Source organism: Schistocerca gregaria, chromosome 7, assembly GCF_023897955.1.
Source record: "Schistocerca gregaria isolate iqSchGreg1 chromosome 7, iqSchGreg1.2, whole genome shotgun sequence".
Lineage (NCBI taxonomy): Eukaryota > Metazoa > Arthropoda > Insecta > Orthoptera > Acrididae > Schistocerca > Schistocerca gregaria.
Genome location: NC_064926.1, coordinates 86,569,535 through 86,593,933, shown reverse-complemented (window position 1 = coordinate 86,593,933; position 24,399 = coordinate 86,569,535). Strand labels below are relative to the sequence as shown.

The following is a 24,399-nucleotide window of genomic DNA, read 5'->3' as shown; positions in this document are numbered from 1 at the left end:
CAATTTCCAGGAGTGTATAAAAATGCAGTAAATGAAGCAGGCAAAAAGATATACAAACATCTCAAAAATGATATCGACAGGAAGTGCAAAATGGCTAAGCAGGGATGGTTAGAGGAAAAATGTAAGGATGTAGAGGCTTATCTCACTAGGGGTAATATAGATACTGCCTACAGGAAAATTAAATCGACCTTTGGAGGAAGGAGAACCACTTGCATGAATATCAAGAGCTTTGATGGAAACCCAGTTCTAAGCACAGAAGGGAAAGCAAAAAGGTGGAAGGAGTATATAGAGGGTCCATACAAGGGCAATGTACTTGAGGACAATATTATGGAAATGGAAGAGGATGTAGATTAAGATTAAATGGGAGATATGATACTGCATGAAGAGTTTGACAGAGCACTGAAAGACCTGACTCAAAACAAGGCCCCTGGAGTAGGCAACATTCCATTAGAACTACTGATAGCCATGGGAGAGCCAGCCCTGACAAAACTCTACCATGTGGTGAGCAAGATGTATGAAACAGGCGAAATACCCTCATACTTCATTAAGAATATAATAATTCCGATCCCAAAGCAAGCAGGTGTTGACAAATGTGAAAATTACCGAACTACCAGTTTAATTAGTCACGGCTGCAAAATACTAATGCGAATTCTATACAGACGAATGGAAAAACTGATAGAAGCCACCTCGGGGAAGATCAGTTTGGATTCCATAGAAATATGGGAACACGTGAGGCAATACTGACCCTACAACTTTTCTTAGAAGCTAGATTAAGGAAAGGCAAACCTACGTTTCTAGCATTTGTAGACTTGGAGAAAGCTTTTGACAATGTTGACTGGAACACTCTCTTTCAAATTATGAAGGTGGCAGGGGTGAAATACAGGGAGCGAAAGGCTATTTACAACTTGTACAGAAACCAGATGGCAGTTATAAGAGTCGAGGGGTATGAAAGGGAAGCAGTGGTTGGGAAAGGAGTGATTCAGGGTTGTAGCCTCTCCCCAACGTTATTCCATCTGTATATTGAGCAAGCAGTGAAGGAAACAAAAGAAAAGTTCAGAGTTGGTATTACAATCCATGGGGAAGAAATAAAAACTTTGAGGTTTGCCGATGACATTGTAATTCTGTCAGAGACAGCGAAGGACTTGGAAGAGCAGTTGAACGGAATGGATGTCCTGAAAGGAGGATGTAAGGTGAACACCAATAAAAGCAAAACGAGGATAATGGAATGTAGTCAAATTAAATCAGGTGATGCTGAGGGAATTAGATTAGGAAATGAGGTGCTTAAAGTAGTAAAGGAGTTTTGCTATTTGGGGAGCAAAATAACTGATGATGGTTGAAGTAGAGAAGCTATAAAATGTAGACTGGCAATGGAAGGGAAGCTTTTCTGAAGAAGAGAAATTTGTTAACATCGAGTATAGATTTAAGTGTCAGGAAGTCATTTCTGAAAGTATTTGTACGGAGTGTAGACATGTATGGAACTGAAACATGGACGATAATTAGTTTGGACAAGAAGAGAATAGAAGCTTTCGAAATGTGGTGCTACCGAAGAATGCTGAAGATTAGATGGGTAGATCACATAACTAATGAGGAAGTATTGAATAGGATTGGGGAGAAGAGAAGTTTGCGGCACAACTTGACCAGAAGAAGGGATCGGTTGGTAGGACATGTTCTGAGGCATCGAGGGATCACCAATTTAGTATTAGAGGGCAGTGTGGAGGGTAAAAATCATAGAGGGAGACCAAGAGATGAATACACTAAACAGATACAGAAGGATGTAGGTTGCAGTAGGTACTGGAGGATGAAGTAGCTTGCACAGGATAGAGTAACATAGAGAGCATCAAACCAGTCTCAGGACTGAAGACCACAACGGGGGTCAAGCAACATGTGGTGAAGCAGCCCATTAAGAAGAAATCACATCCTCTTCCTATATGATCTTTGTAAACTGCTCTAGAAATCATGGTGCTTGAGACTGAAAATGTATGTGTTACATGAAATGAAAAGCTATACAGGGGAAAAAAAGAGGCAAACTTACGAGAGGTTGGCCACCTATTTTTACAACGTTTTTCTTGCAGAGGCAATGAAAACAGCTCCAAAAGCTAATGTCTCCACTCAGACTCAATCTACTAACTCCAGCATCAATAACCTTGTGTGCGTGCCCACCTGTAAGTTCATACTTGTACAAAAAAATATAAAATCAGTGCGGGACATAGAAAATACTAATTCCACCCTGGGAAGTCACAAAAGATTGCACAAGTAGCACACATTATGCAACACTAACATCAACAATAAAAGAAGAACAGAGGGAGAAAATAAACAAGCAAGATATGTCTGTAGCCCCCAAATGATCCTATGAAAAATTTGTTGAACAGTCCGATGACGACCCACCTACTGTAGCAATGGAACTGTATGTCTGTTAGAGGGTAGCAAAAGTCCCTCTATCCATTACGAATTCTAACCAGAACCGACAAACCTCACCAAATGAATGGTTCACATTCTACAGTAGACCATAAAAGGATTCATGGTTCATATGGAGAACCTGAGGCTCATATTACAGTGTAACGTCTATATCTGCAGGAATCTCACTTCATAGAGTGTAACAACACTATGACGAGGACTTCTAAACACCACATAAAGGGCAACCTCATTGGGGAGAAGGCTAAAGATGGTGTTGCTATAATCTTCAACTCAACATGTTCTTTATATCTGATTCCATTGGGAGACATGTGCACTACAACCATATTATTGTCAATATATTTTGGATAAATGGCAGCATTGGTCATAAATACTGAAATCCTTTATTTTACGGATCGACTTCAGTCACCGTGTGACCACATTCAATGCAAATTATTCAAACCTTGTAGGTCTGGTCATACGTGAAGTATGCTAGCGGTAAGACACAATCAATGCCTTCTCTGCATGATAACAATGGAGACACTATCAAGGACAATGCTGCCAAAGCAGAGTTACAAAACACAGCCTTCTGAAATGCCATCACAAAAGAAGACAAAGTAAATATTCCAGAATTTGAATCAAGAACAGCTGCCAACATGAGTAACGTAGAAGTAGATATCCTCGGAGTAGTGAAGCAACTTAAATCACTTAATAAAAGCAAGTCTTCTGGTTCAGACTGTACACCAATTTGGTTCCTTTTAGAGTATGCTGATGCAATAGCTCCAACTTACCAATCATATACAACTGTTCGCTCAACATACCATTCACCCACAACCAAAACTTTATCTTGACTTCCAACTGCTCAATGTGGTACAGACTTTAGGAGTGGTCTTCGATGCTCAGCTGTCATATATTCCCCATCTTTGCCACTTTAAGTGAAAGTGCTGGTTGCACCTTAATACACTTCACTGCCTGAGTAACACCAGCTGGAATGCAGAACACGCTAGCCTTCTGCAGCTTTATGAAGCCCTGTTACAATCCTGTCTTGATTATGGGAGTCTATGGTTTGGCATCGCCCTCAGCATTGTGGATAATGGCTCGAATACACTTCTGTTGTGTTTGACGTGTGAAAGGAGGTTTTGAGTTAGCCCTGTGAAGAGCTTATTCATGGAGGTTGGGATCCCTCCATTGCAGATCAGGCACCAAAGACAGCTTGACAATTATGCTACAAACAGATGCAGCTCCAATAAGCATCTGAACTACCGTCTCCTCTATCCAAACATGGAAGTCCATCTCGTGCAACAGCAGCCCAGGTTAGGGATCACGATTGCAGTTCTCATCTGGACCCTGCTTTGTGAACTCCAGTCATTTCCTTTACCACCCCTCCCCTGGGCCCACTCGTTTACAGCTCCGTGGTGCATCCATTGGCCACAGCTTCATCTTGACCTATTACAAGGTCCAAAAGACTCAGTTGATCCCAAGGCCCTCCGCCACCAATTTTTCTCAATCCTTGGCCCATCTTGGGTTTCAGAAGTAGTCTATACTGATGGCTCAATGGTTGATTGTCACAAAGATTTTGCTTATACTCGCACAGGACATACTGAACTGTGGTCATTGGTGGATGGCTGTAGTGTTTTCTCTATAAAGCTGGTAGCCATCACTCATGCTCTTCAGCATATGTGCTCCTGCAGTGGTGAGTCCTTCCCCATCAGCAGTGACTCCTTGAGCAGTCTGCAAGCTCTCAACCAGCGTTACTCTCACCATCCCTTGGCCATTGCTTTCCAGAATTCTCTGTATACACTTGAACAGTATGGATGCTCAGTGACTTTCATCTGAACACTGCACCACGTCAGTATCCCAGGGAATGAATTTGCTGACAGCATGGTCAAACTGGCTACCAGTAAGCCAACTCTTGAGACTGGTATTCTGGAAACAGACCTCCGATTGGTATTATGCCTCCTTTGCTTGGTCAACTGCATTTGGGAAACAGTAGACTTTCTTGGCTCATGGAAAGCATGCAGCCCTAATTGTCCTACTGAAACCAGGGAAGAACACTACTTGCCTGGGTGGTTATTACAGTATTACCCTCATGAGCTGCATAGGAAAGACATTGTAATATCTAGTGAATCACTATTTTGCCTGTTTTCTTGAATTATTAGACTCTTCCATTGCAAATATCATCCAACAATTGATAATCTAATCCTGCTGGAGGCATCTATACTGCAGGCTTTCTGTTGGGTTGGTCCAGTGGTGGATGCTGAGACAGAGAGAAAAATAACAAGGAGCACACGTAATATGTTCTTAACTGTGGTTTACTTAGCTTCAATTTAGCAAGACCAGTTGTGTTCCAACAGTTCCTTGACACAATCAGGTTCGTCTTAGGTAATAACAGAGAGGTGAGGTTAACTAGAAGGCTTCAAATGCAAGTGAACACTGCTATCCAACTGGGTTGGCATCAGTGCAGCATTGTCTTATGTCAGCTCTGTCGTCACACTACACTAACATGCAGCAGAGGGTGTATGTTCGAGCTGGCTGTGGACTGCAGGATAGTCACTTAAGTTACTGGCAACCTCTTGACTTTGACTGTCTGGTGTGATGTCGATAGTGTACCACACCACACCACACTTTCCTGTAGCTGCAACACCTTTTTTTGATCTAGAGAGGGTAGTGTACACCACCATGTTCTTCAACCCCTCTCCCCCACCCCCCAAACCCAAGAAAAAAACTCCTTGCCATCATCGTATACTACTACTACCACTGCCATAAGTGATGGCCAGATGGGGTGGCAAGGAGGTCTGGGTACAGGTTTCACTGAAGAGAGAGGAGCTGAAACTTCAGCCAATGACAAGCTCCTCCACACAGCCTGACATTTGTGTCGTGAATGGCTGGGAACATTGGCTGAAAAACTAGCTATAGGCTGCACATCCACATCCAGGGATAGAACATCATCTTCCATTGGCAAAGGTGCAACGGAGACTAGATGGTCTGCAGCAGCCTATTGGAAGGGTGCCATCCTCTCATAGCTAAGGCTGCTGGCATTAGTGATGGTCCTGTGTCAACGACCATTGTGTCCCTGTCTGGTGCTGCTGGCATGGGACCCAAGTGAGGCAAAGGCAGCTGAGGCTGTGGGATCCTCCTGGACATCACATCTGCAAATGAAAAGTCCAGCAAGCATCATACAATCTACAAAAGCAAAGCTGATTATGATGGTGCTTCTGCAGCCCAGTGGAACCTGTGAAATATATAAAGGGTAGCCCAAGACTTTGGTTATAACTTCTCATTCCCGGTGCATTTGTCTGCCGAAAACTGTGACAAAGTCCAAATAATTGATATAACACTTAGAGTACTGCGGAGGATGGGCTGACCACTGCTGAGGATGTAGCAACTGAAACAGTGTTCTACGTTGGTGTCCATGCAAAACTTCTGCTGGTGACTTGCTGTTGCATGTGTGGGAATGGTATGATGAAAGGAAAAGCACTAACGGCGTGGCCATAGGCACTACAGTCTGGGACCGCACGACTGCTATGGTCGCAGGTTCAAATCCTGCCTCAGGCATGGCTGTGTGTGATGTCCTTAGGTTAGTTAGGTTTAAGTAGTTCTAAGTTCTAGGGGACTGATGACCTTAGAAGTTAAATCCCATAGTGCTCAGAGCCATTTGAAAAGCACTAACGTCCCTCTCCCGCAAACGGGAGGCACATAACTTGTTCACCTGTTGCTTGAATGTTCTGATGAAGTGTTCCACTTCACCATTTGATTGAGGGTGGAACAGTGCTGTCGTCAAGCACTTGATGCCGTAGGCATCACAAAACTGCTGAAATTATGCCAATGTGAAATGGGACCCATTGTTCAAAACCGACAATTCTGGTAGACCCCCAATGCAAAAAATTTATGGCAGATTACTGATGGCACTAACTGTTGTGGTGGAGTGCTTGGCCATCACAAATGGAAACCTGCTAAAGGCATCTACCCCAATAAGCCAATGACAATTCCCGTACAGACCCGCTACGTCTATACACAGTCACTGCCAAGGTGTGCTGGACGAGGGCCCATCAAAAAATTTCTGTGGTAGAGTAGTCTGGTGTTCTGTGCATGCCAGACATTCTGAAGTCAATCAATTATTTTATTTGAGTGTCCATACTGTCCCATGAGCAGTGATGTCAGCAAGCTGCTTAAGCTGTACAATATGGCAGTGACATTGATGTAGAATTTCCTTTTGGAGCAATTGTGACACAACCACACAGGACTGAGCATTCTCATGTGTAATAAAATAATAGTTTTCTGGACAGATAAGTTGCATTGAAGAGCACAATAATGGCATACAACTGGATCGTTAAAATACGTAATTTAATGTGGCCAACTGGTGCAGAGTTATTCCAACAGAATCTTGTGATGAAGGTTCACTGCTGCTGCCCAAGCAGGCCACTGATTGATGGGAAAACCAGGAGGGTATTTCATTGCCCTGAACATCAATGTAGAGACAAGAATTCTCTGAGGTGTCGAACACTGAATCAGTTCCACCTCATCAGTGAGAGAGAATGTCTGCTTTCAATCGCGTAGCTGCTCGCTTCTACGTAGTTTCATACTGATAATTTGAGAGGAACAGAGATCACCACTGCAACTTTTGTGCTGTGTGTGGATAGACTGGCTGTGAAGGGCTTAAAAATGAGATGAGAGGCTTGTGGTCTGTCACCAAGTAGAATTTTTTGCCATGTATGTATTGGTGGAAATTGATGACCCCATATGAGATAGCAAGAGCTTACTTCTTAGTCTGCAAGTAGTTGCATTGTGCTTTGGTAAGGAGTTTGGATGCAAAGGTAGTTGGCCTGTCCAATGATCCAACTCTGTGTGAGAGAACAGTGCAAATCCCATGAGAGGATGCATCAACCACAAGCACGATTGGCAGAGCAGAATCAAACTGTACCGAACAGCGATTACTCAGTAAGGCATCTTAGGGTTTTTAAAATATGACTTGACACCGTTGAGCCCACACAAAAGGAATTCTCCCATTGAAGATGATGTAATGGAACTGAATTGGTGCAGAATTTGGAATGAACCGAAGTAATAAGTTAGTTTAACCCAACACAGTTTGGAGTTCACTGACATTCCCAGGAGCAGGAAGGTCCTGTATGGCGAGGGTGGATACTTTGCCTGTTGATCACATATACAAAAATATTCAATCTGAGTCTGGAAGAACGAACACTTCTCTGTATTACACTTCAAACCAGCATCTAAGAGCACATGAGACAATTTTCTGAGTTTGGAAAGATGTTCATCGGGAGTGCAACTCAAAATGAGTATGTCATCCAAATAGTTCAAACAAGAAGGAACTGTAGCAGTCAACTGTGAAAAACTGTAGTTGCTGCTCCACAGCTGAACTTAAATAACCTCGTGTAGGTGTTGATCACAAAAACTTGTTATGACTGTTCATCCAAGGGAAACTGCGAAGTGATTACCACTGACTGGCTGCTACAGGGGAAAATCACACCATAGTCCTGTCAAGAAAAGAGTTCCTATGACACCTGACCACTGATAGCATGAGGGACAGTTTGTACTCGATATAACCATGGTTGTGCATAGTCTTTCATGGTAATGTGAGCTTCAGAATTAACAGCTTCACCTAGGCCATCTTGAAAAAGTCACCAAACGCGTCACAAAGTTCAGCTACCTTATCAATAGGCACAGAAGAGTTCACAGAGAGATCATTACCTGGAAAGTGCAAACCAAACAGATCCATGCCAAAAATATTTTCACTTTCACATCAGCACAAAACAGTGAATGAAACTTTCTAGACAACATTTCGAAAAGTGGCAGATAGGCTGCAAACACTGTTGTTGTTGTTGTTGTTGTTTTTTTCATGAGACTGGTTGGATGCAGCTCTGCATGCTACTCTATCCTGTGCAAGCTTCTTCATCTCCCAGTACTTACTGCAGCCTACATCCTTCTGAATCTGCTTAGTTTATTCATCTCTTGGTCTCCCTCTACAATTTTTACCCTCCAATACTAAATTGGTGATCCCTTGATGTCTCGGAACATGTCCTCCCAACCGATCCATTCTTCTAGTCAAGTTGTGCCACAAACTTCTCTTCTCCCCAATTCTATTCAATACCTCCTCATTAGTTACGTGATCTACCTATCTAATCTTCAGCATTCTTCTGTAGCACCACATTTCGAAAGCTTCTATTCTCTTCTTGTCCAAACTATTTATCGTCCATGTTTCACTTCCATACATGGCTACACTCCATACAAATACTTTCAGAAATTGACTTCTTGACACTTAAATCTATACTCGATGTTAACAAATTTCTCTTCTTCAGAAACGCTTTCCTTGCCATTGCCAGTCTACATTTTATATCCTCTCTACTTCGACCATCATCAGTTATTTTGCTCCCCAAATAGCAAAACTCCTTTACTACTTTAAGTGTCTCATTTCCTAATCTAATTCCCTCAGCGTCACCCGACTTAATTAGACTACATTCCATTATCCTCGTTTTGCTTTTGTTGATGTTCATCTTATATACTCCTCTCAAGACAATTCCATTCAACTGCTCTTCCAAGTCCTTTGCTGTCTCTGACAGAATTACAATGTCATCGGCGAACCTCGAAGTTTTTATTTCTTCTCCATGGATTTTAATACCTACTCCAAATTTTTCTTTTGTTTCCTTTATTGCTTGCTCAATATACAGATTGAATAACATCGGGGAAAGGCTACAACCCTGTCTTACTCCCTTCCCAACCACTGCTTCCCATTCGGTCCCTCGACTCTTAAAACTGCCATCTGGCTTCTGTACAAATTGCAAACAGCCCTTCACTCCCTGTATTTTACCCCTGCCATCTTTAGAATTTGAAAGAGAGTATTCCAGTCAACATTGTCAAAAGCTTTCTCTAAGTCTACAAATGCTAGAAACGTAGGTTTGCCCTTCCTTAATCTTTCTTCTAAGATAAGTCGTAAGGTCAATATTGCCTCACGTGTTCCAGTATTTCTACGGAATCCAAACTGATCTTCCCCGAGGTCGGCTTCTACTAGTTTTTCCATTCGTCTGTAAAAAATTCGTGTTAGTATTTTGCAGCTGTGGCTTATTAAACTAATTGTTCAGTAATTTTCACATCTGTCAACACCTTCCTTCTTTGGGATTGGAATTATTATATTCTTCTTGAAGTCTGAGGGTATTTCGCCTGTTTCATACATTTTGCTCACCAGATGGTAGAGTTTTGTCAGGACTCGCTCTCCCAAGGCCATCAGCAGTTCCAATGGAATGTTGTCTACTCCGGTGGCCTTGTTTCGACTCAGGTCTTTCAGTTCTCTGTCAAACTCTTCACGCAGTATTGTATCTCCCATTCATCGTCATCTAGATTCTCTTCCATTTCCATAATATTGTCCTCAAGTACATCGCCCTTGTATAGACCCTCTATATACTACTTCCACCTTTCTGCTTTCCCTTCTTTGCTTAGAACTGGGTTCCCATCTGAGCTCTTGATATTCATGCAAGTGGTTCTCATTTCTCCAAAGGTCTGTTTAATTTTTCTCTAGGCAGTATCTATCTTACCCCTAGTGAGATAAGCCTCTACATCCTTACATTTTTCCTCTAGCCATCCCTGCTTAGGCATTTTGCACTTCATGTCGATATCAGTTTTGATATGTTTGTATTCCTTTTTGCCTGCTTAATTTACTGCATTTTTATATTTTCTCCTTTCATCAATTAAATTCAATATTTCTTCTGTTACCTAAGGGTTTCTACTAGCCCTAGTATTTTTACCTACCTGATCCTCTGCTGCCTTCATTATTTCATCCCTCAAAGCTACCCATTCTTCCTTTACTGTATTTCTTTCCCCCATTCCTGTCAATTGTTCCCTTATGGTCTCCCTGAAACTCTGTACAGCCTCTGGTTCTTTCAGTTTATCCTGGTCCCATTTCCTTAAATTCCCACCTTTTTGCAGTTTCGTCAGTTTTAATCTACAGTTTATAACCAATACATTGTGGTCAGAGTCCACATCAGCACCTGGAAATGTCATACAAGTTAAAACCTGGTTCTTAAATCTCTTTCTTACCATTATATATCTATCTGATACCTTTTAGTATCTCCAGGGTTCCTCCATATATACAACCTTCTTTCATGATTCTTGAACCAAGTGTTAGCTATGATTAAGTTACGCTCTGCACAAAATTCTACCAGGCGGCTTCCTCTTTCACTTCTTAACCCCAATCCATATTCACCAACTATGTTTCCTTCTCTCCCTTTTCCTACTGTCAAATTCCAGTCACCCATAACTATTAAATTTTCATCTTCCTTCACTACCTGTATAATTTCTTTTATTTCATCATACATTTCACCAATTTCTTCATCATCTGCAGAGCTAGTTGGCATATAAACTTGTACGACTGTAGTAGGCGTGTGCTTCATGTCTATCTTGACTACAATAATGCGTTCACTATGCTGTTTGTAGTAGCTTACCCACACTCCTATTTTCTTATGCATTATTAAACCTACTCCTGCATTACCCCTATTTGATTTTGTATTTATAACCCCGTTTTCACCTGACCATTATCTATGATTCTTCAACCAAGTGTTAGCTCAGATGGAAACCCAGTTGTAAGTAAAGAAGGGAAAGCAGAAAGGTGAAAGGAGTTTATAGAGGGTCTATTCAAGGGCGATGTACTTGAGGACAATATTATGGAAGAGAATGTAGATGAAGATGAAATGGGAGATACGATACTGCGTGAAGAGTTTGACAGAGCACTGAAAGACCTGAGTCGAAACAAGGCCACCGGAGTAGACAACATTCCATTGGAACTGCTGATGGCCTTGGGAGAGCCAGTCCTGACAAAACTCTACCATCTGGTGAGCAAGATGTATGAAACAGGCAAAATACCCTCAGACTTCAAGAAGAATATAATAATTCCAATCCCAAAGAAGGCAGGTGTTGACAGATGTCAAAATTACCGAACAATCAGTTTAATAAGCCACAGCTGCAAAATACTAACACAAATTTTTTACAGACGAATGGAGAAACTAGTAGAAGCCGATCTCAGGGAAGATCTGTTTGGATTCCGTAGAAATACTGGAACACGTGAGGCAATACTGACCTTACGACTTATCTTAGAGGAAAGATTAAGGAAGGGCAAACCTACGTTTCTAGCATTTGTAGACTTAGAGAAAGCTTTTGACAATGTTGATTGGAATACTCTCTTTCAAATTCTGAAGGTGGCAGGGGTAAAATACAGGGAGCGAAAGGCTATTTACAATTTGTACAGAAACCAGATGGCAGTCGTAAGAGTCGAGGGGCATGAAAGGGAAGCAATGGTTGGGAAAGGAGTTAGACAGGGTTGTAGCCTCTCCCCGATGTTATTCAATCTGTATATTGAGCAAGCAGTAAAGGAAACAAAAGAAAAATTTGGAGTAGGTATTAAAATCCATGGAGAAGAAATAAAAACTTTGAGGTTTGCAAATGACATCGTAACTCTGTCAGAGACAGCAAAGGACTTGAAAGAGCAGTTGAATGGAATAGACAGTGTCTTGAAAGGAGAATATAAGATGAACATCAACAAAAGCAAAGCGAGGATAATGGAATGTAGTTGAATTAAGTCGGGTGATGCTGAGGGAATTAGATTAGGAAATGAGACACTTAAAGTAGTAAAGGAGTTTTGCTATTTGGGGAGCAAAATAACTGATGATGGTCGAAGTAGAGAGGATATAAAATGTAGACTGGCAATGGCAAGGAAAGCGTTTCTGAAGAAGAGAAATTTGTTAACATCGAGTATAGATTTAAGTGTCAAGAAGTCAATTTCTGAAAGTATTTGTATGGAGTGTAGCCATGTATGGAAGTGAAACATGGACGATAAATAGTTTGGACAAGAAGAGAATAGAAGCTTTCGAAATGTGGTGCTACAGAAGAATGCTGAAGATTAGATGGTAGATCACATAACTAATGAGGAAGTATTGAATAGGATTGGGGAGAAGAGCAGTTTGTGGCACAATTTGACCAGAAGAAGGGATCGGTTGGCAGGACGTTCTGAGGCATCAAGGGATCACCAATTTAGTATTGGAGGGCAGTGTGGATGGTAAAAATCGTAGAGGTAGACCAAGAGATGAATACACTAAGCAGATTCAGAAGGATGTAGGTTGCTGTAGGTACTGGGAGATGAAGAAGCTTGCACAGGATAGAGTAGCATGGAGATCTGCATCAAACCAGTCTCAGGACTGAAGACAACAACAACACCAACATTCACCTGACCGAAAGTCTTATTCCTCCTGCCACCGAACTTCACTAATTCCCACTATATCTAACATTAACCTATCCATTTCCCTTTTTAAATTTTCTAACCTACCTGCCCGATTAATGGATCTGACATTCGACGCTTCATTCCATAGAATGCCAGTTTTCTTTCTCCTGATAACAACATCCTCCTGAGTAGTCCCCGCCCGGAGATCCAAATGGGGGACTATTTTACCTCCGGAATATTTCACCCAAGAAGACACCATCATCATTTAATCATACAGTAAAGCTGCATGCCCTCGGAAAAAATTACTGCTGTAGTTTCCCCTTGCTTTCAGACATTCGCAGTACCAGTACAGCAAGGCCATTTTGGTTAGTGTTACAAGGCCAGATGAGTCAATCATCCAGACTGTTGCCCCTGCAACTACTGAAAAGGCTACTGTCCCTCTTCAGGAACCACACGTTTGTCTGGCCTCTCAACAGATACCCTTCCGTTGTGGTCGCACCTACAGTACGGCTGTCTGTATCATTGAGGCACACAAGCCTCCCCACCAACGGCAAGGTCCATGGTTCATGGGGGCAGGGAGGTGGGGGGGGGGGGGGGGGGCTGGAAACACTGACCAGAGGATTTTCATGTCCACTTATGTATCTTAGGTTGCCTAATGGTTTGTAAGTGTTTCTATTTAACAAAGTCATTGACACTCGAGTGTCCAATTGCATGCGATGCATACTTTGTGATTGGCAAACTCCAGAGTGACAAGCAGTTTATTGGCCAGACACTGTACAAAAGAAGTGTGTTACTTTTTTACTGTTGCTGTTGACTTGTACAGTGTAACACTAGAATCATTATTAGGTTTTGAAAAAAATGCATTAACATTCATTGTCTGAGACTTTTGAGAACATGCAAAGTACATGTTGGACTTGCATTTTTACAAACTTATACACAATGATAACCCTTAATATCATTATGGGCATGTCTGGTGCTAGTATGCTGTGAAACACTGAGGGTGAGATTTAACACTGCTAGTCTGCTACCTATCACATTGGTTCTGTTTGTGTTGCTGCCCTGGCTGAGACCTGGCATGTCTCAGTGCACAAACTATGGGCGCAACCTCTTTACCTCTACTCTACGTAGTACAATCAGGAGCAGAATCAAAATCAACTGCTGCACTGTCTTACGATTCCTGACAATCCATGATTTCAAAAACCTGTCACAGGTTAGAATAAGGCTACTCAAGAATCTGCTTGGGAATGCGAGGATCGAACACATTTTGCGTAATGGTATGCGTGATCATGGCATCATTATAACAACAATCACACTACACTTAAATTTTCAGCAGTGTATAAGCCCTTGTAAGTCTGTTACCCACTGCTTATGAGTCTGATTATGTTACCTCTGCAAACAAAAGATGTAATGCACATCTGCCACATAAATTTTATCATCAAAGTATTTGTTTAGCACAGCAATTAATTCTTCATAGGGAACACTTTCAGGGTTGGCAGTAAGGTAAAGATTGCAGACAAGCCTGCACATAGACACACCAACCATTGCAAGAAAATAAAGTTTCCTTTCCCTACTTTCAATAGATGTGCAGTGAAGTATGCATCGAGCTGCACTGAGCACTTGAACCAATCCTCATGTGTTGAATCAAATGCAGGAAATGGTGTTATAGCAACAGGTAATGCTGATCGTAGCTGTGTATTAGCGTGCACAGCCAACAGTCTTGTCAAGATGTTCATTAGTGTCTGCATCTTCTGCTTCTGAAACTGAACAATACATGTTACTAACAGTTCTTAGGGCTAATCAAGGTCAATACACACACCAAAAATTACAGTGAAAAAGGAAGCACAAGCACAAATGTTAGCCTCAATGTGCACAAACAAATACAACTAGAGGCTACGTTCTGAAACACAAAAGTACAGTAAGGCAAGCACGCTAAAATTGACTGTACTATTAAAAAAAGATACAAAGGTATTAATGGGACTAGGTGTTTCTATGGCAAGAATTAAGTGCAAAAAGAAACACCTGTGGGTACAGTCTCATCACCAGTTATTGAGTCTGTCCAGAGATGGACACTGAGGAATAGATAGGTGTTGAGACAGAGAGCAAAATAATGAGAAGCACATATAATACGTTCTTAACTCTGGTTTATTTAACTTCAAGTTTATAGTAGAGAATAATAGATAGGTGACGTGAACTAATAGACTTCGAATACACTTGAGTGACCTCCACTAGCCAACTAGGATGGTACTGTTGTGGCATCGTCTTGTGTCGGCTCACTGGCGGTGCTACTTGCACATGCCTTTAGTGTGTGTCTTCAAGCCAACCTTGGATTGGCAGGGCACTCTCACAAGTTACTGCCAACCTCTTGACATTGACTGCCTAGTGTGGTGTCGATTCTGTACCACATCACACTTTCCTGTAGCTGCAACCCCATTTTTTGATCTAGAGAAGACTTATCAGTACCACTAGGAGGTGTAGCATCCTCAGACAGCTCCATCAGCGGATCTTCTGGGAACAATTACACACATCAGACTGGTTTGCGGAGGAACAGTCTCCCACAAGGAAGCACACTAATTGTCACCCTCTGTTACCATTAACACAACTACATCAGCAAAAAAGAGCCAGTATGGTGCTCTGTATTTGTGGATGATTCTGCCATATTTTCCTTGTTCTCTAATCAAGCAACAACATGTCAGTTGCAAGTAATTCCAAAGAGGATGAAGAGTAGGCTACATGCACATGATTCAAATTCTCAGTAAAGGAAACAGTGTACATGAACTTCCATCATTCATGACTCATATGTAAGTCATATGTATTGATACTGGAACTCACCATTCGGAATATTGGTGATGTTTCTGGATCTCATTTTTGACGTAAAATTCTCATAGCTACCATACCTGAAATATCTGTAAGCAGGGATATCAAATCACTTGACATTTTAAAATGCATCTGCAACATGTCTTGGGGAGCCGACAGAATGCACTTCATCCAGCTGTATAAGGTTTCTATGTAGAGTAGGTTGGGTTGTGGATGTCAGGTCTATAGATCATTCATGTTTAGAGATTTTATATGGCATCCTCTATGAGGGCACAAGGCTAGCCACAGGTGCATATAAGACCAGCACCATTCTCAGCCTTTACGCTCAGGCTGCAACTATCTATATGGCTTCAACGACTCATGGTATGTCCGGCATATGGGTTTTTGGTTGAACCACAGCCATCAGTACTCTGCCAAATTGAGGACTGCCCACGGAATCAATTTTTGCAAATTGCCCATAAGCTACAAAACTATAAGCAATCCAAATCCATGGAAAAGTAGAGCTTATAGCACCTTGTGTAGATGTTCATACAATTGGTAGGTCCCTCTCATTGTGCAATCTTATTCAGCTGCCATGCCCTACTTTCTCCAATTTATTCATCTTTCCTCCCTGGGGAAGGAACTAATATTTCCAAAAGCTAGAATGCTTTCCTGTCCTATTATATGAATGTTATTGCCAATATTAAGAATTTTGACTCTTGAAGGTAAGTACTGGTCATCAATTCCTTCTCATAATTTTAAAGATCAAGGGGCACACACACAGGAAGTAGTTAGTGTGCAGGTGACATGGCTAGTCGAGGGGGTACTGGAAGTTTTTATTGTTAGTTTAAAATTTTTATACTTAAATTTTTGCCTTCAGTACTCATGTATTAACAACAGTGACCTATGTGTGAAGTACACTGTTCAGAAACATCAATATGACCAGCTGTCAAAAGCCTGAATAACCACGTTTTGCAGTGCAGACAAGCAGGAAGAGTGTCGGTGAGGTTCTGGAAATACCAACAGGGGTGTGAAGCCATGTCGACTCCCCTGCCATGGCCAGCTGCTCTAGGTTTCTCAGTTGAAGGCCATAGCACATGCAGCCCGATCAAGGTGGTCCCACAGATTCTTGACTATGCTTAAATCCAGGGAATTTGGTGGCCAGGGAGAAACGGCAAACTCATACTGGTGCTCTTCAAACTGCACATGTACACTGCGAGCTGTGTGACATGTTGCATTGTCCTGCTGATCGACACCATCACACTGAGGAAAAAGAAACGACATTTAGTGTTGGATATGGTCCCCAAGGATAGATGCATACTTTTGTTGATCTATAGTGCCTCCCAGAATGACAAGATTACCCAGGGAATGCCTGTGGCCTGGACCTTTCTGAGACAATTCTTGCAGTGCGTTTGCTTTCAGATGTCTCACACCATACACGCCAAAGACCACCTGTCTGATGAAACATAAAATATGATTCATCTGATAAGGCCACCTGTTGCTCGTACACATCTCTGCAGCCGTTGTTCATGCCTGAATCTATGGTCTGCTGGTGCATCACAGTTGCCTCGATGACAGTTTTGTTTAGCAACATTTTGCCATGCATGGTTTACTTTAACCATGGCAGCACATGAACAGTGTACAAACATAGCCATTTAAGAAATACCTCTACCCTTTGTCTGAAAATCAATGATCATGCCACTTTGGATGTCTGTGTTATGACAATGAATGCACTGTTTCTCGCATTCCCTTGACACGCTTTATGTGCCTTCCACTGCTAGTGCTGCGACTTTCCGTCTGTGCATAGTTATTACACATTGACATCAAAGATAGGTGGCTGTCACATTAATGTGATTGGTCAATGTAGATTCGTCACTTCAGCAGATGTTTATTCTTGTAAAACCTGCTAACTGGCAATTCCCCATGCACTCTGTCAAAGTGACCAATGAGGAGTTTGGGGGAAGAATCTTGCTGCAAGTAGTGACTGAAATATCAAGCTGTGTATGGATGGTATCTCTGGCTCTGCCTTACAGCTAAGTGTCCTCTCTCTTCTAACTGCTCTCAGGCTTTGTTCTGGTGCAAAACAACATTTTCCAATACCACCCTGACTGACTAGTGTCCTGTTCTTCTACCCCAGGGTATGCTTATTCGAAAAAGACGACTTCTATAGATGCCCACAATTATGACTATCCAGAGATTTACTTCGGACACCTGGAACATTTCTTATGTGAACTTCCTAGATGGATAATAAATTGAGGTGGCACTAGTGTATGGAGAAGGTAACCAAAAAGCTCAGTTCTGTCAGTTTTGCACTTGGAAATCTCTCTCACTGCACTGTTCAGCCAACAGGATTGCCAGCATAGTTTCTATAATTTTACTTAAAACTGTCCTGTAGAGTAATTTGGGGCAATGGAGCTAAAACTAAAAAAAAGCATTTTTTTTTACAGAAGCATACATCTTTTAGAAGCCTATTCAGTGAAGTTGCGATTTTTACCCTTACAGGCAATAGTCTACAACAGGTTGCCATTAGACTTCCAGAAGAAAATGGAAAATCCCAAGATATTCAGAAACAAAGGAAAAGAATATCTTACGAGCCACTTCTTATATAATTTACCATAATATTTAGGCTAGAGGATCTAAATTCCACTTAGCCCCTAACTCTAATATTTGTATTAAACAGGTTTTGATTCTGCCAATTTATAATCAGATGATAGTGTTCCGTTATCGCATTTCATAAATGCCTAATTTAAAGTATTAGATGAAAGCAGCCACTGGGTACTGTAAGAGGAGGGGCAGTGGCTTTTTTAGAGTTCTGTACCTCAGTTAGTAAAAACAGAACCCCTATTGAATCACTTTGTTGTCTGTCTGTCAATCTGTTCAAACCCCTTTTCTTGGGACTGGTAGAGATATCAAACTGAAATTTATGTCAAGTACTATGGTCTATGATTCCTTGGCAATGTAATAAAATTAAGTATCTAAGTCAGTTCAGTCAAAAGATATGGCTGTACATTTGGATACAAACTCACTCATCAAAACCCATAGATGATCTGTCTGTATAAATAACGAAGCACTGCTTATATTATCAATCATCGTCATATAATACTTGAAGAATACTGTGCATATATGGAATATGAACATGCAAAGATAAGAGGACAAAGAGATTATGTTGACACATACGGTAACATGTTGAAAATTATGGTGCAGACGTGAATCAATTTATTTAAATCACTATTTAGTACAAAACAATGTATCACAATAACATGAAAAAACCAACAAAATTACAGAACTATCCTATGTTAATATAATTGTTGTTTCTAATTTTTCCTGTATTTGGTGATGGGCCAATTTTAGTTTCTACTAGATGACATTTTAAATCATCAGAAGATTACTTGTCATCTACCTGAAAACAGATATCACTTGTCATACTAACGTGGCACTATTCTTTTAGATATGGAAAAGGTTAAGAAAAATACAAGAAGACAAAAAAGAAAATTTCTGTTTCTCAAATATCCAAGAGAAGACTATTTTGTGCATAATAACACGATATTGCATGGAATTTGATAGCTCCTGTCCCTACCATAACAAATACCAACATGCTATATGTACATGAAAGACTAATATAGCTTTCAATAAGAATATTTCAAGATTTGAAAACTAAGCAGCCCATTGTGGATTACTGCATTGACGTGAGGAATATTAAAGAGTCTAAAAGGCTATTTCATAAGATCCATGTGTTGCCATCTGTATACAAGTGATTAATTATCCTGTGGATCAAGGATGGAAATGGAACAGTTAGCTGCTACAAGGAAAGGAATTCTGCTTGAACATAAAACTATTGGATATAGTGCAAAAATAATTTTGATGAAGGTACTTAATTCTTATAAACTGTTAACTGTATTTGCATTCAGCACCTAATTGTATGTTTACGTATAAAGAAAAATTTTTTATAAAGTGAGGTTAAGGTGCATTTTGCATATTTAACTATTGGATACAGTACAAAAATATTTCCTTTGTCAATCTAGCACCCATTCTTTAAAAATGTTAATTGTGTGCTTATTCACATATGTGTGTGTTAAAATGTTCATATGTAAAAGTATGTTGAAACACTCAGAGGGCGAATCCTGCTCACATTTGTCCTGTTTTTTCTCCTTTTCTCTTTCAAATAATCTGCTTTTCTCTTAATGTACACACACTCATTCTGGCTACACACATAAAGTTATATAGAAGGAATTCCCACATAATTAGTGTAATTGGATTATCATCTGTCATAATTTGCTGTTAGAATACTTTACAGAAATAGCTAGCAGTGGTTTCTTATGCCTGTTAATGTATGGCTTATAGTAATTTATTCCACCCTGTAAGGGCGCCTTTTATGGTGTCATTTACAGAACACAATGTGTGACTGAATAAATCAAACTTTATTTCAGTTTACTCAAAATTCTGTCAGTATAATTATTTTTTTAATGTTTAAGTTACTTTTATAAAAATTGTACCAGAAATGCTGCGACAACTTTGAGGGATTGTGCAGGGTGTCTTCAAGAATAAATTGTAGGTAGAGACTTATGTCCATAAACATCATCCAAGAAGATTACAGAGCCGAAGTTATAGGCTCCGGATCCTGCTGCTACTTCAGAGCGCCAAAGTTATAGGCACTGGATCCTGCTGCTACTCCAATCCTTCAAGGGAACTTTGCGTGCTGACACAGTTTATTTTTCTCCTGTATACCAAAAACCATTGGAGGTTTTGGAAGGTTCTAGAAGAAAAATAAACTGTGGATGGAAACCAGTGTCCTAAACAGTCACCCATTGAGGCCACAGGGCACCACATTCACAGGAGACAAGACCTGTCTACACAGTAACAAGCTCCATCTTCCCCAGTGGCGATCGTGACAGCCTAACAGTATTGCAAGACATTCCACCTACAGTTCATCAACATACAAAATCATGTTTGCTGCCAAAGGTGTAACCTAGTGGTAAGCATCAGTACTTGTAACACTCTGTAACATCATTGGATGGCATTTTCGGATACGGGTTCCCTTCCTCAATTTGTTTCTCAAACCACCCTCTACAACCCCTCATAGTTTGCCACAACATTCCTGGGAGATATACATGTTTAAAAACATTCAGTCTCTGTATAAAGCCTTTTTTTCTAGCTGCTGGTCTCTTTATAAATGGAGAATGGATGACTTTAGATGATGTACTTTCAGATAAGGCAAAAGAAGATGGTTGTTTTCAGGTAATTTGAATGTACTTCAGTTGAAAATTATGCTTAACATTGTCCTGTATGTGTCATACTGTTCATTCTCAGCTGCCAACAGTACATTGTTTTTCATCTCCATTTTATGTGCCATGAGAAAAGAATCTGTCACTGGCATTAGTCAATTCTGTGCCACACAGAATAAATTTGTAACAGTGCACTATTAGTAGAAAAAACTTGTGAATTAGTTTAATTAACACACTGATTCAGCAAAAAAAAAAAAAAAAAACACTATGTCCTACAGTAAACAGAAATGAAGAATATACAAATCAAGACCCAGTGGTCTAAGTTTCTTGCACATAAGCTTGAAATTGATAGTGATGCTGTGAAATTCAGTTTTTCACTGTCAGATTGTTCTGAAATGTAGAATTGTTAACAAATCATTCAAGCTTGTTTTAAGCAGTATTAAATTTTGAAAGGAGTGTGATTTTTATTTCACAGTCACTGCTCATGAAAAAAAGACAAAATACTAAAATTCTGGAAAAGTGGACAATGTATTCTCCCTCTCATCATTTCATCTTGAATTTTTTCTACTGTTGTTACTTGTTATTGTGCATTTAATTTCACATTTTACAACTGTTCTGATCTTGACCATATATTGATGAATATGAATACTCATGTGCACTGAGAAAATATGTTTTAAAATTTTATTTGAACTTTAAAATAGGAATATAAATTTCTATAAAATTAAACTTTTTAGGCAAAGTCATCCAAAGAGAGAGCTGTCCACTTTATAATGAGTCAGATTTTCTATCTGGAGCTGGAAAGTCCAGATGCATTGGAGATGGAGGCTGTATTTGATCTTCCTGACTTTACAGATGATATAACCATTCTCTGGCAGAATGGTACAGCAGTTGGATTTTACAGTATAAAACAGAAAGGTAAGTGGATGGTCAATTAAGTAACATTGATAACAGAAGTGACCAATAGGTAGCATCTCGAAATAATATAAAAACTACAACTGTAATCAAGACAATATTATGAAAAGATTAGATTGCTACTCACTATATAGTGGAAATGCTGCACCACTGGTAGGCACAAGAAAAAGACTCTCAAACAAGTAAGCTTTTGGCCAAAGACAATATAAATGTACACACAAAAGCAACTGACCACAGCTTCTGGCTGCTGTGGCCAGAGTGTGACCTTGGCAGCCAGAGACTATGGTAATTGTGTGTGTGTGTGTGTGTGTGTGTGGAGGGGGGGGGGGGGGTTGCTATTTGGGGAGCAAAATAACTGATGATGATCGAAGTAGAGAGGATATAAAATGTAGAATGGCAATGGCGAGGAAAGCATTTCTGAAGAAGAAAAATTTGTTAACATAGAGTATAGATTTAAATGTCAGGAAGTCGTTTCTGAAAGTATTTGTATGGAGTGTAGCCATGTATGGAAGTGAAACGTCGATAAATAGTTTAGACAAGAAGAGAATAGAAGCTTTCGAAATGTGATGCTACAGCAGAATGCTGAAGATTAGATGGCTAGATCACATAACTAACGAGGAGGTATTGAATAGAATTGGGGAGAAGAGGAGCTTGTGGCACAATTTGACTAGAAGAAGGGATCAGTTGGTAGGACACGTTCTGAGACATCAAGGGATCACCAATTTAGTATTGGAGGGCAGCGTGGAGGGTAAAAAATGTATAGGGAGACCAAGAGATGAATACACAAAGCAGATTCAGAAGGATGTAGGCTGCAGTAAGTACTGGGAGGTGAAGAAGCTTGCACAGTATAGAGTAGCATGGAGAGCTGCATCAAACCAGTCTCAGGACTGAAGACAACAACAACAACAACATGGCATACCCTTCATCATTTTTAGCTCCTGTGCCTTCCTTTCTTCAAGGTAGAAAGTGCAGTCTTCACTCTAGACAACACAATCTCCAAATCAGTTAGCACACTTCAGAGGAGATGAGCAAATGACTCCTTTGTAGGAGGCCTTAGCTCATTTGCTGAAAATAGCATCACAAACATGCTAGAGTGGTATGCCCAGAGTGCTGACATTTAAAACAGTGCATTGTGTTGGGTATATAAGGCCTCATATTTAACTGAATGAAACCAGAATAATTTTATCTGGAACCATGGCGGTATGGAACATAAGAATAAAGGACTCTGATTTCATCAGTTTGCCATGTGCCCTTTTCATGATGTTTTGCAAATCAGTCACACCATCATGAGCCCACTCATCCTTCAGTTCCTCTTTGGGAATATCAATAATATCCCTGCATAATGCAATACCTTTGCTATAGTTTGTTGTGTAGCTCTGTTTCAAGGCATATAGCAATGTGGAGGTTTAGGTATCAGTATGAGCCCTCTTGTTGGTGTTGATACCTACCAGCAGTACACCCTTTGTACTGGGATATCATTTGAACAGATTCAAGGGTGCCATCTCATTCCCACAAAGAGCTAGGGAAATACTGGGCCCACCCACACAGCCCCACTTGTTTAGGTGAGCCTTGCACAGCTTAGGTGTGACAGGTTGCCCACTAATGACTATTCCACCTCAACAGCCATGCAGCTCATCAGTGCATGGTACACCTTGAGATTGAGGACTTTTTGTTGTGACAGTGCCACGACATTTAACAGTGCATATTTTCTCAGTGCACATTTAACAGTACGCACAAACGGCGATAGAGGCGCTACGCAACTCGGCTGAGTGCGGGAGCGCCACCTAGCTACGAACGGCACCGGCCGCATGTCACGGCACGGCTGTCGAATAAGAGATACTGAGTTGTTATCATGTAACCAACTATTGTTTCTAAGTGAGTGTGTTTGAATATCCACGCAATTATTTGTGATTAAAGGTTATAACACTTTTTGGCGACGAGGTCGGATATTTTCACTGCGTTGTGGATTTGTGTGTTCATGACAGGGCAGACATGGAACAGCTTATGCAAGCACTCATTGAACAACAAACACAGCTGACGGCTGCTATTCAGGCGTTGTCGACATCGCTTACTCATCGTCTGTCTTACTCTTCTCCGCCTCCATTCCCTCCTTACGAAGAGACTGCTGAAGACTGGGAGGATTATGAGAAGCGTTTGCGGCAACACTTCTTGGCTTTTGGCGTTGTCGACGCTCTTATGTGTAAGTCGTTGTTTCTATCTTGGATTTCCCCAGGGATCTATCTGCTGCTATCTCAGTTAGCCCCACTGCAGGAACCTGCCTCTCTTGACTTATTGCCTAACTATTACCGAAAAAACACCCACGTCGTTGCCGCCCGCATGGCGTTCTACCGGTGTCGTAAACAGCCCCATCAATCTTACCGGGCTTGGGCGGCGGAACTACACGGTCTGTGTAGGAAATGTCAGTTTGTCACGGACACCCATCATGAGTCTTATGCTGATTCAGTGGTTAGGGATGCTATTTCACGGCTTGCTCCTGATAAAGAAGTTCGGCAATGTGCCCTACAACTGCCAAACCTGTCGTTGTCGGAAATTCTAAGCATAGCTCAATCCTTTGAAGTGTCTCATGCTGCTGGTGCACAAATAGACGCGTGGTGTGATGTAGGCGCTGTACAGTCAACTTTCAACACGGACAATTTGTCTGTTTCACAGGAGAACGAAGATGTGCTGGTGGTTCACTCACGTAAACAACGTTGCATTGGGCCGCAACACTCGCAGCGAAACCAGGAACCACAGAAGCAGGTTCGTTCCGCACTGCCTTCTTGTCCACGTTGTTTCGTACAGAATGACAGTGCCGCGTGTCCAAAATGTTGGGCCACGTGTAATTCATGTAGGAAAAAAGGC

General features: G+C 41.0%; 1 protein-coding gene across 4 annotated transcripts in view; it reads left to right on the top strand.

The window, feature by feature from the left end:
• LOC126281312 (protein FAM169B-like) overlaps positions 1 to 24,399 on the top strand; it is a 115,593-nt gene that overhangs the window by 14,274 nt on the left and 76,920 nt on the right. For 3 of the 4 annotated variants that reach the window (XM_049980156.1, XM_049980153.1, XM_049980155.1), the window contains 2 exons: positions 20,556 to 20,638; positions 21,360 to 21,540. In XM_049980156.1, the coding sequence (XP_049836113.1) occupies positions 20,585 to 20,638; positions 21,360 to 21,540 (235 nt within the window). In that variant the 5' untranslated portion in view covers positions 20,556 to 20,584. Of the gene's footprint in view, positions 1 to 18,911; positions 19,271 to 20,555; positions 20,639 to 21,359; positions 21,541 to 24,399 lie in introns of those variants that run through there. The other variant, XM_049980157.1, reaches the window with a different exon arrangement.